The sequence below is a fragment of the Silurus aristotelis genome, assembly GCF_946808225.1.
Source record: "Silurus aristotelis genome assembly, chromosome: 12".
NCBI classification, from domain to species: Eukaryota; Metazoa; Chordata; class Actinopteri; order Siluriformes; family Siluridae; genus Silurus; species Silurus aristotelis.
The window spans coordinates 19,505,426-19,525,303 of NC_139585.1; the positions used below are offsets into that span (position 1 = coordinate 19,505,426).

The 19,878-nt window shown below is 33.8% G+C and overlaps 1 protein-coding gene across 1 annotated transcript; it reads right to left on the reverse strand.

The window, feature by feature from the left end:
- Positions 1 to 259: 259 nt before the first annotated feature.
- Positions 260 to 4,749, reverse strand: muc13b (mucin 13b, cell surface associated). The gene is made up of 11 exons (XM_083555747.1): positions 4,511 to 4,749; positions 4,269 to 4,388; positions 3,938 to 4,044; positions 3,694 to 3,752; positions 3,304 to 3,413; positions 3,069 to 3,197; positions 2,932 to 2,977; positions 2,670 to 2,707; positions 2,454 to 2,541; positions 1,842 to 2,034; positions 260 to 1,450 (listed from the first exon to the last, which is right to left on the reverse strand). Exons 1-11 carry the CDS (start codon positions 4,620 to 4,622, stop codon positions 1,319 to 1,321), a joined length of 1,134 nt encoding a protein of 377 aa, XP_083411873.1. The 5' UTR covers positions 4,623 to 4,749; the 3' UTR covers positions 260 to 1,318.
- Between the last annotated feature and the right edge of the window lie 15,129 nt (positions 4,750 to 19,878).

Genomic DNA, 19,878 nt, shown 5'->3' on the forward strand with positions numbered 1-19,878 from the left:
TAGTGTAATGCACTACTGAAACAATGGAAAAAAAGAGAAAAAAAAGAATACATTTCCTTTTATGACCATCTTTTGTTTAAAGACTTATGGTAAATGACAAGATGTGACTCACATTTGCCAGGATCCAGTACACTAATGGCATGGCCACTATGGTTTAATATGGACTTATTGTATACACACAATCCACTTTTTTAGGAACATCTGTCCACCTGCTCATTCATGTCATTAGCAGTACAATGAATAAAATCATGCAACAAAGTTTTTCAGTTCAATGTTATTTGTATTGCACTTTTAACAATGGACATTGCTGCAAATCAGCTTTACAGAAATAAATAGATTAAGTTTTATACATTTGTTACATTTGTACATTTGTTTCTAGAACTTTATTTCTATAAGGTCATTCCTAATGTGTGAACCAGAGGTGATTCAGATTTCAACTCACTGCAATACACTGGATTTTTTTTTGTTTTCTGCACCATTCTGCATAAATTCTAGAAGGTTCTACACGAAAGGAAATCAGCTGGAAGAGAGTCTAAAATATTTAAATCAGCCCTTTTTCCACTTATGTCATGTTTAAAGTCATAAAGATTAACTAGATTTCCACATACTGATGTTTGATGTGAACATTAACTAGCGATCTTGTGACGTATCTGTGTGATTTTATACATGGCACTGCTGCCACACGGCTGATTGGAAAATGTTATTAATAAGAAAATGTACAAGTGTTTCTTATAAAGTATTTCTGAAGTAAGTGCAGATAATGAACAAGCATTTAAATGTTTTCTTTTTTTTAATTGTTTTGTGTATTTATAATTAATTCTAATAGACAATTTTCTCTTTTAGAAGAGTCAAATTCAAGTATAAAATGCAACACATTAACTGGATTGCTCATATTTATAAACATTTCCTTTAGAAGCTGCAAATCATGTACACAATTTAAATCCTACTACAGTCATTTTGATTGTAGTCATTGACTGCTTACTTGTTTCAAAAGCCCTGTATTTAATATCAGTCATAGAAAATTATTTTAGCATGAAAAAAGAAATATATGAACAGCATTAGATGAAACAATTCAAATTGGTTGGTAGAAACAACAAAAGCACTTTCAGGTAGAAAGGATCAGGAACAAGCTGCATCAAACAGTGACATCTGCTGGATCAGAACATTACATCAGCGTCCAACAATTTCATTATAGAAATAATAAAAAGATTTTTAAAGCTTTATAAAAATATTAATAATATTGTTTGTACAGATGTTTTTGTAAGACTTTATGCTGCTCATAAAACGATCTATACAGAAGAAATTAGTAGAATGAAAATTAGTATTTGCGCATCTGGTCCTTGTATGCATCGTTGTAGGGGTTCCTTGTGGCCCTGAACCCGTTATTGGTTCCAGAGGGCGTCTGGCTCCTAAAGCTCCTTGAGTCATCAATATAGTCATTGTCCCACATCTGGAACAGATCATTTAAGCCTTGGATCAGAATGCATGGTGAAATCAGTGTCATCAGTTTTATGCACTAAAATTACCACTTTTTGGTTTAAAAAATGTGGACTACAGCATTTTTAGATTTTCAGATCTTCTCTACTGTAAGGAAATGCATAAGATCCCTGACACATTGACTATAATTAGGTATAAATTTGTCATCCCATTTAGTCATATAGTCATATACTAGTATACTAAACAAATTTTTTCTTTATATTTTTTGTATTGTTATCTAAACAAAGTTTTTATGTGGTGAAACCAGCAAGAGAAGGGTTAATAGATGTAGCGTTTCTGAATGAAAAATAAATATTAATTATTTGAACTGTCTGAATAAAGAAAATGCTGCAGACAGTCCTTACGTCCTTTTTTTCTGCAGAATCCTTTGACACAAGGGCATGTCTGCTTCCACTTTCGGTCATCTCCAGATTGGTTGGTTGCCAGCTAGAATTAGCGTTAGCACGTGGGATCCTGGGAATGCCTACAGGTTTTTTGAAGTCCACACTGTCTTGGAGGGATTGCGTTCTGTCTGAAGATTTGATCGTTTTTCTTGACCTTTTATAAAGAAAGGACAGACATGCAAACAGGAATAACAGATCATTTGTCACATATGGCTTACTCTCTAAGAACATGAGTATAGCTAGGTGATGATTTATATGATTCTTCTCATCAGAGCAGTGTCATGTGATGCTAAAGTGTCACCAATGTCTTTATGCGTAACTGAACAATGTTAGGCTAGTTAGAATGATAAAGACATATGTGAAGACAGATGTGTGTTGAAATATTTGGCTACTCATAGCAAACACATAGAGCCACATTATTTCATTTTCTATGGATTCTGATTAGTAGTTCACCCCCCAATAAAATGGCACTACAGTAAAAGGCCTCGAATCTAAGATTAACTTAGATGAAAAACATAATATAAATTGTAACATTGCAGAAAGTATCTGTTTTTTAATACTATTGACATTTACCTTGAATATAAGACTACAGTGCTTATGAAAGTGCAGAGAAGAAGTGTGCCCAGAACACAGGCAACGACAACCAGGATTAAGATGTACGCTGAAACGGCAGAGGTTTAAGAGGCACATTGTGAATGTCCACACCACTCCTATGCAATGCAACAATGCACTTGGATTTCTTTAAAATATGTGTGTGTGTGTGTGTGTGTATACATTATTTTAACTTACATTCTTTACAGTCGAAACCAGAGTATCCAAAAGGACAACTGACAAAAACGGAAATTTTTTTTTTTACATATTTTAAACAATAATCCTATAATAATAATAATAATAATAATAATAATAATAATAATAATAATAATAATAACCATTTCAAACTATAAAGCCAAGTTGTACCAAAAAAGTCACACTGCAAAATTTGCACCTAGGTTTAGAAATCCTACATTAGAATTTGTATACTAAAAGTTAGTATATGAAAGCCATAATTTACTTTTCACATCTCACAGACTCCACTGCTTTCTGACCACTGGGACAGCCTGGGGTAAAAAGGAGATGCGATCAATGGTTATGTGAATAATGTAATGTCCTGAATAGCAAATATTAAATATTAGAGGAAATGCCACTTACTTGTGCAGGCCTGTTGTGTTACTGTCAACTTTATATATCCTTTTAAGCAACTGCATGAAGCTTGACCATTGTTACTAGTACAATTTGTGCTTGTCGTGTCACAGAATTCTCTATTGCACAAGTTATTTGCTGAAAAGCATGTCAAAAATATATGAGACTTACAGAGCCATCCTCTTGCAAACTAGAGAATATATGAGATTAGTTTTGTATTGGTGGAATAAACAAAAAGTGATACCGGCGACTGTTACATTCATTGCACTTTGTATTCCATTCTTTATTTTATCTTCAGTAACATCTGAGGTGATACTGAAAAAAATGTCTACATTTGCAATCACACTGCCTTGTCTGTAACGTGAACACAGTGATGAAAAAATGAATTAAAATACAACCTCAAAAAAAGTAAATAAAGATTAGTTCTGTTTGTCCTGCACAGTCAGTTCAAACATGATATCTGCCTTAAAGTAACATAATCAAGTTAAGGGTAATTCAAAAAACATTTCCATAAAAGTATTTAAATGAGAATATCTGATAATAGCAGCTAATGATTGCAATAGCAGCTAATGATTGCAAAACGTTAGTTCACCCTAATCCCACCTTAGTTACAATAATGTAGAAATATACTCACTTAAGATTCAAAACTACGGATCCAATATAACCATTAGTAGATTTGAAAGCACCGTTAATCTGTGTTTGAGTTTGGAGACATCAGAGAAGCTCATGTTAACTTGTTTTATCTGATCTCTTCTGAACTATAAAATACCTTAGAACTTTACAAAAGCCACGTTAAACAGCTGTAGAGTTTGACTAAAGATTGCATAATCTTGAATCAGCTAACAAACTGAATTAAAAAAAAACTTTCCAGCACTTACCCTTTGAACAATATCCTCTGCTGTTTTTTTAAATATTTCTGAGTTCTTGTCCTCCATTCCAGTTATATAATTCATCTTAAATTTGAGATCAGTTGGGAAAGTCTTTGCTGGAATGAAATGACGTATAAATAAAAATGTATACTGGTCTGTCTCTTGTATTAGCTATGCAATAAAATTTAATGAACATATTTCTGTACAGTTTGTTAATAAGTCAAGAATTAGCAAACCAACAAACAAAAAAAACAACTCTTAAAATACATGTTTATAGTATTTAAGCTAAATATGAAGCAGACAATTTATGATAGAACAAAGAAGTGCAGTTCTAACATACCTAGAATACAGGTTCTCAATGTTTCATCATAGACCATTCCAGTTTGGCACACACATGTGTAATTAGTCAAGAGTTCAACACATGTGCTGCCTGCTAAACAAGGGCTTGACACGCAGTGACCTGGCAAGTATATTTTATAATAATTAGAAAAACACTTGTTTCCAATGTGAATTAATAAAAAGACCAACAAACAAATTCCATAGTGTGGAGGAAAGTTACTTGGTGTCTCAATTCTGCCTTACCTGGTCTAGGTGTAGTAGGGGCAGGTGTGCTTCCAGCTTGAAAGTTGGTGATGAAGTAAAGCAAAAATGAGAAACAAAAATAGAGATGAACAATGTCAAATAAACAGTGCATGCATCACTTTATTTGTTAGTCAGAACCTTAAGAGGTTATTTTTGAGAACCAAGGGTTTGAAGCATAAGGACCAGACAGGTATTTCATTATTAAGACCCACACTAATGACACAAACACTCCACCATATTCATATTTTTAATTGTGAATAAAGTTAATTTATAAAAACAAAGCCAGCAATAGGGTTGAAGAAAGTTACATGGTGTTACAATTCTGTCTTAATTGGTATAGTCGTATGGAAATCAGGTGTGGTCCCATCTTTAAAGTTAATAAAGGAGAAAGAAAAGTAGATATGATCTGTGTCAAATAAACCATAAATGTAAAAATTTGTTTTTGGTGAGTTCTTAAATATTTCTGTCTCAGTTACAAGGGTTTGTAATGTCTGTTGTGTTATGATTTACCTGGTGGAGATGAAGTAGGTGTGGTTTCACCTTCAAAGGTGACAGCAATGTTGAGCATAAAGGGAGAAGGAAGAAAAAATATTTAGTGTAAATTAATGTAAAACTAGAACTTCTGAATAGACTTCTAGACAGTGATTATATGCAGTCCTAAAGTATTAAGATAGCAACACATTCGTTTTGTCTGTATTACTTGAAACATAGTACCATAGGTACACAAACACGAAAGCAGACTTATGAAAGAAGTACCATGAGGTTTGGTTCAACATCAATACAAAAAGAGAAAAGAAAGAAAAGTAGATATGAACAAGGGGACAGGAATATTAAACATTACAAAAACACTTTCACGTTTCAAATGCTTTCTATTGTCAACACAAAAACATCCAGCAATAATGTCCCATAGTGTTGTCCCCTATGGTGTCTTACCTGAAATAACTGTAGTGACACTGGCTGTGGATGAATCTTCAAAATTAAGAATAAAGATTAGCAAAAAGAGAGGAAATTAATATATATATATATATATATAGCATACTTTCCAATTTTAACAGAAAAGTCGCATGATGTCTGTTGTGTTATGATTTACCTGGTGGAGATGAAGTAGGTGTGGTTTCACCTTCAAAGGTGGCAGCAATGTTGAGCATAAAGGGAGAAGGAAGAAAAAATATTTAGTGTAAATTAATGTAAAACTAGAACTTCTGAATAGACTTCTAGACAGTGATTATATACAGTCCTAAAGTATTAAGATAGCAACACATTCGTTTTGTCTGTATTACTTGAAACATAGTACCATAGGTACACAAACACAAAAGCAGACAAATAAAAGAAGTTCCATGAGGTTTGGCTCAACATCAATACAAAAAGAGAAAAAAATGAAAAATAGATATGAACAAGGGGACAGGAATATTAAACATTACAAAAACACTTTCACGTTTCAAATGCTTTCTATTGTCAACACAAAAACATCCAGCAATAATGTCCCATAGTGTTGTCCCCTATGGTGTCTTACCTGAAATAACTGTAGTGACACTGACTGTGGATGAATCTTCAAAATTAAGAATAAAGATTAGCAAAAAGAGAGGAAATTAATATAAATATATATATATATAGCATACTTTCCAATTTTAACAGAAAAGTCGCATAATGTCTGTTGTGTTATGATTTACCTGGTGGAGATGAAGTAGGTGTGGTTTCACCTTCAAAGGTGACAGCAATGTTGAGCATAAAGGGAGGAGAAAGAAAAAATAGTTAGTGTAAATGAATGTAAAACTAGAATATTGGTGCATTGTTATGGCCATACAGATGAGACTTCTGGCCATACAGATGAGACTTCTGAATAATATCTTTGTTATACACTCACAGACACTGGCATCCATGGTAAATATCACAGAGATGGCAATTTTCTCCATTCTGAAGTTTGGGAGAAACACTAACTAAACCTTTGGCCCTGAATCCTCATGATTTATTACGCAATGTGCTGCTGCTTTAATCTCTGATTGGTTAGAAAATCAGCATAAATGAGATGGTGTGAAGTTGTTCTTAATAAATTGGACAGTGATTATATACAGTCCTAAAGTATTAAGATAGCAACACATTCGTTTTTTGTCTGTATTACTTGAAACATAGTACCATAGGTACACAAACACGCATATATATATATATATATATATATATATATATATATATATATATATATATATATATATATATATATATATATATATATATATATATATATATATAGAGCATACTTTCCAATTTTAACAGAAAAGTCGCATAATGTCTGTTGTGTTATGATTTACCTGGTGGAGATGAAGTAGGTGTGGTTTCACCTTCAAAGGTGACAGCAATGTTGAGCATAAAGGGAGAAGGAAGAAAAAATATTTAGTGTAAATTAATGTAAAACTAGAACTTCTGAATAGACTTCTAGACAGTGATTATATGCAGTCCTAAAGTATTAAGATAGCAACACATTCGTTTTGTCTGTATTACTTGAAACATAGTACCATAGGTACACAAACACGAAAGCAGACTTATGAAAGAAGTACCATGAGGTTTGGTTCAACATCAATACAAAAAGAGAAAAGAAAGAAAAGTAGATATGAACAAGGGGACAGGAATATTAAACATTACAAAAACACTTTCACGTTTCAAATGCTTTCTATTGTCAACACAAAAACATCCAGCAATAATGTCCCATAGTGTTGTCCCCTATGGTGTCTTACCTGAAATAACTGTAGTGACACTGGCTGTGGATGAATCTTCAAAATTAAGAATAAAGATTAGCAAAAAGAGAGGAAATTAATATAAATATATATATATATATATATATATATATATATATATATATATATATATATATATATATATATATATATATATATATAGAGAGAGAGAGAGAGAGAGAGAGAGCGAGAGAGAGAGAGAGCATACTTTCCAATTTTAACAGAAAAGTCGCATAATGTCTGTTGTGTTATGATTTACCTGGTGGAGATGAAGTAGGTGTGGTTTCACCTTCAAAGGTGACAGCAATGTTGAGCATAAAGGGAGGAGGAAGAAAAAATAGTTAGTGTAAATGAATGTAAAACTAGAATATTGGTGCATTGTTATGGCCATACAGATGAGACTTCTGGCCATACAGATGAGACTTCTGAATAATATCTTTGTTATACACTCACAGACACTGGCATCCATGGTAAATATCACAGAGATGGCAATTTTCTCCATTCTGAAGTTTGGGAGGAACAATAACTAAACCTTTGGCCCTGAATCCTCATGATTTATTACGCAATGTGCTGCTGCTTTAATCTCTGATTGGTTAGAAAATCAGCATAAATGAGATGGTGTGAAGTTGTTCTTAATAAATTGGACAGTGATTATATACAGTCCTAAAGTATTAAGATAGCAACACATTCGTTTTTTGTCTGTATTACTTGAAACATGGTACCATAGGTACACAAACATGCATATATATATATATATATATATATATATATATATATATATATATATATATATATATATATATATATATATATATATATATATATATAGAGCATACTTTCCAATTTTAACAGAAAAGTCGCATGATGTCTGTTGTGTTATGATTTACCTGGTGGAGATGAAGTAGGTGTGGTTTCACCTTCAAAGGTGACAGCAATGTTGAGCATAAAGGGAGAAGGAAGAAAAAATATTTAGTGTAAATTAATGTAAAACTAGAACTTCTGAATAGACTTCTAGACAGTGATTATATGCAGTCCTAAAGTATTAAGATAGCAACACATTCGTTTTGTCTGTATTACTTGAAACATAGTACCATAGGTACACAAACACGAAAGCAGACTTATGAAAGAAGTACCATGAGGTTTGGTTCAATATCAATACAAAAAGAGAAAAAAAAGAAAAATAGATATGAACAAGGGGACAGGAATATTAAACATTACAAAAACACTTTCACGTTTCAAATGCTTTCTATTGTCAACACAAAAACATCCAGCAATAATGTCCCATAGTGTTGTCCCCTATGGTGTCTTACCTGAAATAACTGTAGTGACACTGACTGTGGATGAATCTTCAAAATTAAGAATAAAGATTAGCAAAAAGAGAGGAAATAAATATAAATATATATATATAGCATACTTTCCAATTTTAACAGAAAAGTCACATAATGTCTGTTGTGTTATGATTTACCTGGTGGAGATGAAGTAGGTGTGGTTTCACCTTCAAAGGTGACAGCAATGTTGAGCATAAAGGGAGAAGGAAGAAAAAATATTTAGTGTAAATTAATGTAAAACTAGAACTTCTGAATAGACTTCTAGACAGTGATTATATACAGTCCTAAAGTATTAAGATAGCAACACATTCGTTTTGTCTGTATTACTTGAAACATAGTACCATAGGTACACAAACACAAAAGCAGACAAATAAAAGAAGTACCATGAGGTTTGGCTCAACATCAATACAAAAAGAGAAAAAAATGAAAAATAGATATGAACAAGGGGACAGGAATATTAAACATTACAAAAACACTTTCACGTTTCAAATGCTTTCTATTGTCAACACAAAAACATCCAGCAATAATGTCCCATAGTGTTGTCCCCTATGGTGTCTTACCTGAAATAACTGTAGTGACACTGACTGTGGATGAATCTTCAAAATTAAGAATAAAGATTAGCAAAAAGAGAGGAAATTAATATAAATATACAGTGAGGAAAATAAGTATTTGAACACCCTGCTATTTTTCAAGTTCTTCCACTTAGAAATCATGGAGGGGTCTGGAATTGTCATCGTAGGTGCATGTCCACTGTGAGAGACATAATCAAAAAAAAAAAATCCAGAAATTACAATATATGATTTTTAAACTATTAATTTGTGTGATACAGCTGCAAATAAGTATTTGAACACCTGTCTATCAGCTAGAATTCTGACACCCAAAGACCTGTTAGTCTGCCTTTAAAATGTCCACCTCCACTACATTTATTATCCTAAATTAGATGCACCTGTTTGAGGTTGTTAGCTGCATAAAGACACCTGTCCACCCCATACAATCAGTAAGAATCCAACTACTAACATGGCTAAGACCAAAGAGCTGTCCAAAGACACTAGAGACAAAATTTTACACCTCCACAAGGCTGGAAAGGGCTACGGGGAAATTGCCAAGCAGCTTGGTAAAAAAAAGTCCACTGTTGGAGCAATCATTAGAAAATGGAAGAAGCTAAACATGACTGTCAATCTCCCTCGGACTGGGGCTCCATGCAAGATCACACTTTGTGGGGTCTCAATGATCCTAAGAAGGGTGAGAAATCAGTCCAGAACTACACGGGAGGAGCTGGTCAATGACCTGAAAAGAGCTGGGACCACTGTTTCCAAGGTTACTGTTGGTAATACACTAAGACGTCATGGTTTGAAATCATGCATAGTACGGAAGGTTTCCCTGCTTAAACCAGCACATGTCCAGGCACGTCTTAAGTTTGCCAATGACCATTTGGATGATCCAGAGGAGTCATGGGAGAAAGTCATGTGGTCAGATGAGACCAAAATAGAACTTTTGGGTCATAATTCCACTAAACGTGTTTGGAGGAAGAAGAATGATGAGTGCCATCCCAAGAACACCATCCCTACTGTGAAGCATGGGGGTGGTAGCATCATGCTTTGGGGGTGTTTTTCTGCACATGGGACAGGGTGACTGCACTGTATTAAGGAGAGGATGACCGGGGCCATGTATTGCAAGATTTTGGGGAACAACCTCCTTCCCTCAGTTAGAGCATTGAAGATTGGTTGAGGCTGGGTCTTCCAACATGACAATGACCCGAAGCACACAGCCAGGATAACCAAGGAGTGGCTCTGTAAGAAGCATATCAAGGTTATGGCGTGGCCTAGCCAGTCTCCAGACCTAAACCCAATAGAGAATCTTTGGAGGGAGCTCAAACTCTGTGTTTTTAGCAACAGGCCAGAAATCTGACTGATCTAGAGAAGATCTGTGTGGAGGAGTGGGCCAAAATCCCTCCTGCAGTGTGTGCAAACCTGGTGAAAAACTACAGGAAACGTTTGACCTTTGTAATTGCAAACAAAGCCTACTGTACCAAATATTAACATTGACTTTCTCAGGTGTTCAAATACTTATTTGCAGCTGTATCATACAAATAAATAGTTAAAAAATCATACATTGTGATTTCTGAATTATTTTTTTTATAGATTATGTCTCTCACAGTGGACATGCACCTATGATGACAATTTCAGACCCCTCCATGATTTCTAAGTGGGAGAACTTGCAAAATAGCAGAGTGTTCAAATACTTATTTTCCTCACTGTATATATATAGCATACTTTCCAATTTTAACAGAAAAGTCGCATAATGTCTGTTGTGTTATGATTTACCTGGTGGAGATGAAGTAGGTGTGGTTTCACCTTCAAAGGTGACAGCAATGTTGAGCATAAAGGGAGGAGAAAGAAAAAATAGTTAGTGTAAATGAATGTAAAACTAGAATATTGGTGCATTGTTATGGCCATACAGATGAGACTTCTGGCCATACAGATGAGACTTCTGAATAATATCTTTGTTATACACTCACAGACACTGGCATCCATGGTAAATATCACAGAGATGGCAATTTTCTCCATTCTGAAGTTTGGGAGAAACACTAACTAAACCTTTGGCCCTGAATCCTCATGATTTATTACGCAATGTGCTGCTGCTTTAATCTCTGATTGGTTAGAAAATCAGCATAAATGAGATGGTGTGAAGTTGTTCTTAATAAATTGGACAGTGATTATATACAGTCCTAAAGTATTAAGATAGCAACACATTCGTTTTTTGTCTGTATTACTTGAAACATAGTACCATAGGTACACAAACACGCATATATATATATATATATATATATATATATATATATATATATATATATATATATATATATATATATATATATATATATATATATATATAGAGCATACTTTCCAATTTTAACAGAAAAGTCGCATAATGTCTGTTGTGTTATGATTTACCTGGTGGAGATGAAGTAGGTGTGGTTTCACCTTCAAAGGTGACAGCAATGTTGAGCATAAAGGGAGAAGGAAGAAAAAATATTTAGTGTAAATTAATGTAAAACTAGAACTTCTGAATAGACTTCTAGACAGTGATTATATGCAGTCCTAAAGTATTAAGATAGCAACACATTCGTTTTGTCTGTATTACTTGAAACATAGTACCATAGGTACACAAACACGAAAGCAGACTTATGAAAGAAGTACCATGAGGTTTGGTTCAACATCAATACAAAAAGAGAAAAGAAAGAAAAGTAGATATGAACAAGGGGACAGGAATATTAAACATTACAAAAACACTTTCACGTTTCAAATGCTTTCTATTGTCAACACAAAAACATCCAGCAATAATGTCCCATAGTGTTGTCCCCTATGGTGTCTTACCTGAAATAACTGTAGTGACACTGACTGTGGATGAATCTTCAAAATTAAAAATAAAGATTAGCAAAAAGAGAGGAAATTAATATATATATATATATATATATATATATATATATATATATATATATATATATATATATATAGAGAGAGAGAGAGAGAGAGAGAGAGAGAGAGAGAGAGAGAGAGAGAGAGAGAGAGAGCGAGAGAGAGAGAGAGAGCATACTTTCCAATTTTAACAGAAAAGTCGCATAATGTCTGTTGTGTTATGATTTACCTGGTGGAGATGAAGTAGGTGTGGTTTCACCTTCAAAGGTGACAGCAATGTTGAGCATAAAGGGAGGAGAAAGAAAAAATAGTTAGTGTAAATGAATGTAAAACTAGAATATTGGTGCATTGTTATGGCCATACAGATGAGACTTCTGGCCATACAGATGAGACTTCTGAATAATATCTTTGTTATACACTCACAGACACTGGCATCCAAGGTAAATATCACAGAGATGGCAATTTTCTCCATTCTGAAGTTTGGGAGGAACAATAACTAAACCTTTGGCCCTGAATCCTCATGATTTATTACGCAATGTGCTGCTGCTTTAATCTCTGATTGGTTAGAAAATCAGCATAAATGAGATGGTGTGAAGTTGTTCTTAATAAATTGGACAGTGATTATATACAGTCCTAAAGTATTAAGATAGCAACACATTCGTTTTTTGTCTGTATTACTTGAAACATGGTACCATAGGTACACAAACATGCATATATATATATATATATATATATATATATATATATATATATATATATATATATATATATATATATATATATATATATATATATAGAGCATACTTTCCAATTTTAACAGAAAAGTCGCATGATGTCTGTTGTGTTATGATTTACCTGGTGGAGATGAAGTAGGTGTGGTTTCACCTTCAAAGGTGACAGCAATGTTGAGCATAAAGGGAGAAGGAAGAAAAAATATTTAGTGTAAATTAATGTAAAACTAGAACTTCTGAATAGACTTCTAGACAGTGATTATATGCAGTCCTAAAGTATTAAGATAGCAACACATTCGTTTTGTCTGTATTACTTGAAACATAGTACCATAGGTACACAAACACAAAAGCAGACAAATAAAAGAAGTACCATGAGGTTTGGCTCAACATCAATACAAAAAGAGAAAAAAATGAAAAATAGATATGAACAAGGGGACAGGAATATTAAACATTACAAAAACACTTTCACGTTTCAAATGCTTTCTATTGTCAACACAAAAACATCCAGCAATAATGTCCCATAGTGTTGTCCCCTATGGTGTCTTACCTGAAATAACTGTAGTGACACTGACTGTGGATGAATCTTCAAAATTAAGAATAAAGATTAGCAAAAAGAGAGGAAATTAATATAAATATATATATATAGAGCATACTTTCCAATTTTAACAGAAAAGTCGCATAATGTCTGTTGTGTTATGATTTACCTGGTGGAGATGAAGTAGGTGTGGTTTCACCTTCAAAGGTGACAGCAATGTTGAGCATAAAGGGAGGAGGAAGAAAAAATAGTTAGTGTAAATGAATGTAAAACTAGAATATTGGTGCATTGTTATGGCCATACAGATGAGACTTCTGGCCATACAGATGAGACTTCTGAATAATATCTTTGTTATACACTCACAGACACTGGCATCCATGGTAAATATCACAGAGATGGCAATTTTCTCCATTTTGAAGTTTGGGAGAAACACTAACTAAACCTTTGGCCCTGAATCCTCATGATTTATTACGCAATGTGCTGCTGCTTTAATCTCTGATTGGTTAGAAAATCAGCATAAATGAGATGGTGTGAAGTTGTTCTTAATAAATTGGACAGTGATTGAATACAGTCCTAAAGTATTAAAATAGCAACACATTCGTTTTGTCTGTATTACTTTATAATGGATTTAAAACATGGTACCATAGGTACCCAAATACGAAAGCAGACTTATGAAAGAAGTACCATGAGGTTTGGCTCAACATCAATACAAAAAGAGAAAAGAAAGAGATAGAGATATGAACAAGGGGACAGGAATATTAAACATTACAAAAACACTTTCACGTTTTAAATGCTTTCTATTGTCAACACAAAAACATCCAGCAATAATGTCCCATAGTGTTGTCCAAATGATGCCAGTCATACCTACGTTACATTGACAGAACTTGTAGGTAAGTGTCAAAGCAATAGGCAAAAGAATAAATAACCAATATAACTGAAATCGATTATCTGTACCTAACCTTCTTTAGGTTCTGTTTAATTTTACAAATAAACTACTATTTCACATACAAAGCACATTTACTTTATATGTTTTTATTTCAGTGTAGATTAAAAAAAATACATGCGACAATCATTTTCAATTCACATATTTCCAGTTGTACTAGTTATATTTCTCTAGATGATGATAAGACATTACTATTTGTTCAAAATAATCTTGCCCACCTTTGTCAATATATAATATAATTTGTCTTGATGACTTAATTGGCCCTTGTCCCTAAGCAGTGCCAGAGTATGGTACAGACCCGGAAATGCTCTTTAACCCAAGGAAAGACGTTTTCACATTTTTAAATCCTTTACGTGAGCTGAATAAGGGACTAACTGTCATTAGCTTGTTTAAAAGCATGAAAAAAAACTTGAATTAAAGAAAAATAAAATGTGTCTTTTGTTGTAAAGAAAGTAAAAACAAGCCATACTGTAGTAGTCATATTTAAAAACCTATGACATGCTTTTCTCTGTCTCACACAAATCATTAATACTGCCTGAACAATACGTTTACAAATGTTTAACTGAGATTTAGACTGATCAGAGAAACCTTTTAAAGATAGCTTAATCGACGTATTGGTTAATTGTCCCATGCACTATACGAGTATAATAAAGATACTGGATACTTTTATTCCAAACACTACGGTTTTAATACTAAAATGACATAATGAGGATTTGATGGCCTATGGGGACAGACAGAAGCAGAAAACAAAAATAATATCAAATAATATCCTGGTTATTAAGTCATAGTTATTTGTCGAAATAAAATCTTTGCTATCAGACTTCCACAACAAGGAGCATAGTTAATAGGCTATTATTTTATAAAAAAAAAAATAAAAAACATGGTTGAAAATATAAATAAAATCACAATATAAAAAGCTCATTGTTAAAAGTGTTGAGTTAAAATTTGATCAGGCTTTAATTCAAGTAAATAAAAGTTATCGGACAAACTCAGTTGGCATTTTAAATACAATACAATTTTTAATGATTAACCATTTTTATTACTGCTCTCTGCAACTAGAGATTTTAGCATTTTTTATATATTTTTTTCAATAAAAGTCATAAAATAGTTAACAAGAAAGCATTACTCACCCACAAGCAGAAGCAGTAAGCCTAACCTCAAGAGTGACTTAATTACAGCCATAATGCAAGTCTTATTATAAAAAAGAGGAGAGAAGATCTAGCGTTGCTTCTTTAAACACCTTTCTGTGTGTAAGGAGTCTGTTCTGAGAGCTACAATTTTAATGCAGAGAAAGTGAGGGGTGTGGTTACAGCATAAAGCCCCTCCCACAAAATCACAACTATCCAATGTTTCCTGACAAGAAAGTGGTTGAATTTATAAAAATACTGTATGTAGTTTGGGCTATTGAACAATGCGAATTGTGCCATTATACTTTTTAATGAAGAACATAAACTAGATCTCTTAAGACAATAGCAAATACTAAAGGGTCTTTAAAGGTAAAGGGTTTATAAAGTTTTTTTTTTTGTTTTTTTTACACAGTGAAATTCTTTCTTCCCATATTCCCACAATGTTAGGAAGCTGCAGTGAAAATGCAGGGTCAGCCATGATATAGCACTTCGTGTAGAGCAGGTAGAGGAGCACAATTTTAAACCTGGGGATAAATACATGGATTTAGTGTGTGGAAAAATTCAAGCTGCTGACAAAAAAAAAAATTATAATAATAATAAACACATCGCGATACTGTGCGAGATTTAATACATAAATATATCGGTAAGGATAATTATTTAATAAGTTTCTACTTCCCACAACTCGACTCATTGCAGAGGGACATTTTTGAACGCAATTGTGTTTGTATTTTAATGTAATATGGCTATAAATTCATTAAATGGGTTTAGTTTTTTACCAACATTCTTTTATTCCAGCAATTAAAAAATAATTAAAAAAAAATAAATAAAATTACTTGTTCATTTTATTTTCTCTCTCCTATTTAGCATTGCTCTTTAATAAAGAAAAAGTACTTCTTATCCGATTAATCGATGGAATATTGGTTAGACTACTCGATTACTAAAATAATCGATATCAGCAGCCCTAATATGCTGTACATTATGCTGTTGATTTGAGTGTAGCTACTTGTTTTATGATCTGTATATTAAATGAATTTTATTTTACTGACCATCTTTTCATAGGATTGATTTAGATAATGTTTAAATGTGACGAATGAAATTTTTAAGCCCCTTGTTCAGAAAATGAGGGGGCACCCGGATTTGAACCAGGGACCTCTTGATCTGCAGTCAAATGCTCTACCACTGAGCTATACCCCCACATGTGTAATGGGAATCATTTTAAAAGACCTGTCATTTTCTCTCATTTAATTTTGCTGCTTAATAAAGAAAAGTACTTCTTATCCTATTAATCGGTTGAATAATCATTAGAATACACAATTAATAAAAGAGTTTAACAGAAATATTTGAAAAAATCAATTCAACTGACCATAAATGATTAAATACAACATGGATAAAGTTTTAGAATTAGATGTGTTTAATGAAAAGTTGGGTTTTTTTTTCATTTTAAAAGTTAAATTCGTAAAAACAGCATCAGCAGCAAATGATAAAAAAAAAAAAAAAAAAACATTCCCCAATTAGACTCATCTATCTAGAAATTATCTCCAGAGAGTTTGAAGCACATAATCATCTTGATTGTCTTTTGATACTGCAGCATTACAAAATCTTTCCACTGAAACTAAGAAAAAAGATTACCAGCATTACAATGCCACCAGTTAAGTGCCTGTTCAACAATTAGTGTTACCCTAAAGACAGCATACAAATTTTACACTTCTGGCATTTGGCATGAATATAAATGTGTTATTCTTGTATTTGGAGTCTGACACAAATATTGCAACAATTAAACAAGAGAAATAACCAGAGTACAAAGAATAAACTCAAATTCCTGACCAAAGAAATCATGCAGTTCATAAATACACACAGATATTCTATAAGCATATCTAAATCAAGCAGCTGACAATTGTTTAAAATAAAGACTTGAGCTTTTTCATTGTCCCTCCTCATTATGGTGTTATTCATTCTTACAATACATTTATTTGATTATCAAATAATGTATTAATGAGATTTTCCTCATTTAGAGATGACACATGCATATACATAATATTTTTATAGCTGGTTCTTATTTTAGCTTTTATATGACTCGTTAAAAAGTAGCATGGAAAAGGTTAAAGTCAATTCTTTCCTCACATATATTTTTATCACTACATTACCGCCCATTCCATTTGACAGAACCTTTTGCATGGAAGATTCAAATTGTAGCGATTCACCTATTTATGGAGCAAAGTAAAGTATTGTGACTTTCCATTTACTTGTGACATTTGTGTGTACTTGCAGTTTAATGCTACAGTAAAAATAAAAGTTATTTGGGTTTTTTCCCACAGTGAAAACTACTTTTTCAAGAGCACTGCAGTATGAATCTAGTAATCTAATGAAATCTCATAAAATGCTGATTCTAAGAATACACTGCCAAGGTCACTCTAATATGTAAATATAAATAATGCGTATGTCTTGTGCAAATGTTCCAACATCCATTTCAGGCATGACACAAAATAAATCCATACTAATGTCATGAGAATATTAAGAATTTCAGTGTACACATTTTAGTCTATAATTAAACAAAGTTACAGGACTTTGTTTCTCAAAGCAACCTTTGTTAATCAATATCTCAGTATCATTGAGGTAAAACAGATTCCGTCTTCCTAATATCTTAAAAAAATCCCACTTCCTGTTGAACATCGTGTGTTTAGAGCATTTTCTAAATATTTAATAAATAACTTTTTTTAGGTAACAAGGTGCACTAAGTGCTATGGAGACAAATTTAATTTAGATTTCCATGACAAATTCTTATTTGCTGTTATTTACTTTATTTGCTTTTGGTTTATTGTGTTCTATCTTTACCTGTTTTTGCTGACACTGTATATTGAGATTTCAGAATAAACAATAACATTTAAATTTTTGTTTACAAATTTCTTTTGACTAGTGAGAAGAGTGGGTTGAGAAGATGGAGGGAGTATTTTGAGCAGCTGATGAATGAGGAAAATCAGAGAGAGGGAAGGTTGGATGATGTGGTGATGGTGAAGCAAGATGTGGATAGACTTAGTAAGGAGGAAGTGAGAGCAGCAATAAAGAGAATGAAGAGTGGAAAGTCAGTTGGACCAGATAAAATACCTGTAGAAGCGTGGAGATGTTTAGGAGAGATGGCAGTGGAGTTTTTAACCAGATTGTTTAACAAGATTCTGGAAGGTGAGAGGATGCCTGAGGAATGGAGAAAGAGTGTGCTGGTACCGATCTTTAAGCATAAGGGAGATGTGCAGTCTTGCAGTAACTACAGGGGAATTGATCAGTCACACCATGAAGTTTTGTGAAAGAGTAGTGGAAGCCAGGCTGAGAGAAGAGGTGACTATCTGTGAGCAACAGTATGGTTTCATGCCGAGGAAGGGCACCACAGACGCATTATTTGCTTTGAGGATGTTGATGGAGAAGTATAGAGAAGGACAGAAGGAATTGCATTGTGTATTTGTGGATTTAGAGAAAGTGTTCGACAGAGTGCCAAGAGAGGAGTTGCGGTATTGTATGAGGAAGTCAGGTGTGTCAGAGGAGTATGTGAGGGTGGTGCAGGACATGTATGAGGACAGTGTAACAGCAGTGAAGTGTGCAGTAGGAACGACAGACTGGTTCAGGGTGAAGGTTGGACTGCATCAAGGATCGGCCCTGAGCCCTTTCCTGTTTGCAGAGGTGATGGACAGGTTGACGGACGAGGTCAGACAGGAGTCTCCCTGGACTATGATGTTTGCGGATGATATTGTGATTTGTGGTGAGAGTAGTGAGCAGGTTGAGAAGAGCCTGGAGAGGTGGAGATATGCGTTGGAGAGAAGGGGCATGAAAGTCAGTAGGAGTAAGACAGAGTACATGTGTGTGAATGAGAGGGAGGGCAGTGGAGTGGTGCGGTTGCAGGGAGAAGAGGTGGAGAAGGTGGAGGAGTTCAGGTACCTGGGGTCAACAGTGCAAAGTAATGGAGAGTGTGTTAGAGAAGTAAAGAAAAGAGTGCAGGCAGGGTGGAGTGGGTGGAGAAGAGTGACAGGAGTGATTTGTGATAGAAGAGTATCTGCAAGAATGAAAGGGAAAGTTTATAGGACTGTGGTGAGACCTGCGATGTTGTATGGATTAGAGACAGTGGCATTGAGTAAAAGACAGGAGGTGGAGCTGGAGGTAGCAGAACTGAAGATGTTAAGGTTTTCATTGGGAGTGATGAGGATGAACAGAATTAGAAATGAGTTTATTAGAGGGACAGCGCATGTAGGATGTTTTGGTGACAAGGTCAGGGAGGCAAGATTGAGATGGTTTGAACATGTGCAGAGAAGAGACATGAGTTATATTAGTAGAAGAATGCTGAGGATGGTCATTTGTCGTCCAGGGACCAAAGCCGTGGAACGCACTTCCGGCACACCTTTAAAGCATCACTGTGCTGAGTGTTTTTAAATCACAGTTGAAAACATAATTATTTATACAAGCTTTTAACACATAGCCTCTGATTAAACTGTTATTTTATTTTATTGTGTTGTTATATCTTGTTGTCTTTTATTGTTTTTACTGGAAAGCGCCTTGTGCTCCTTTTGGCTGTT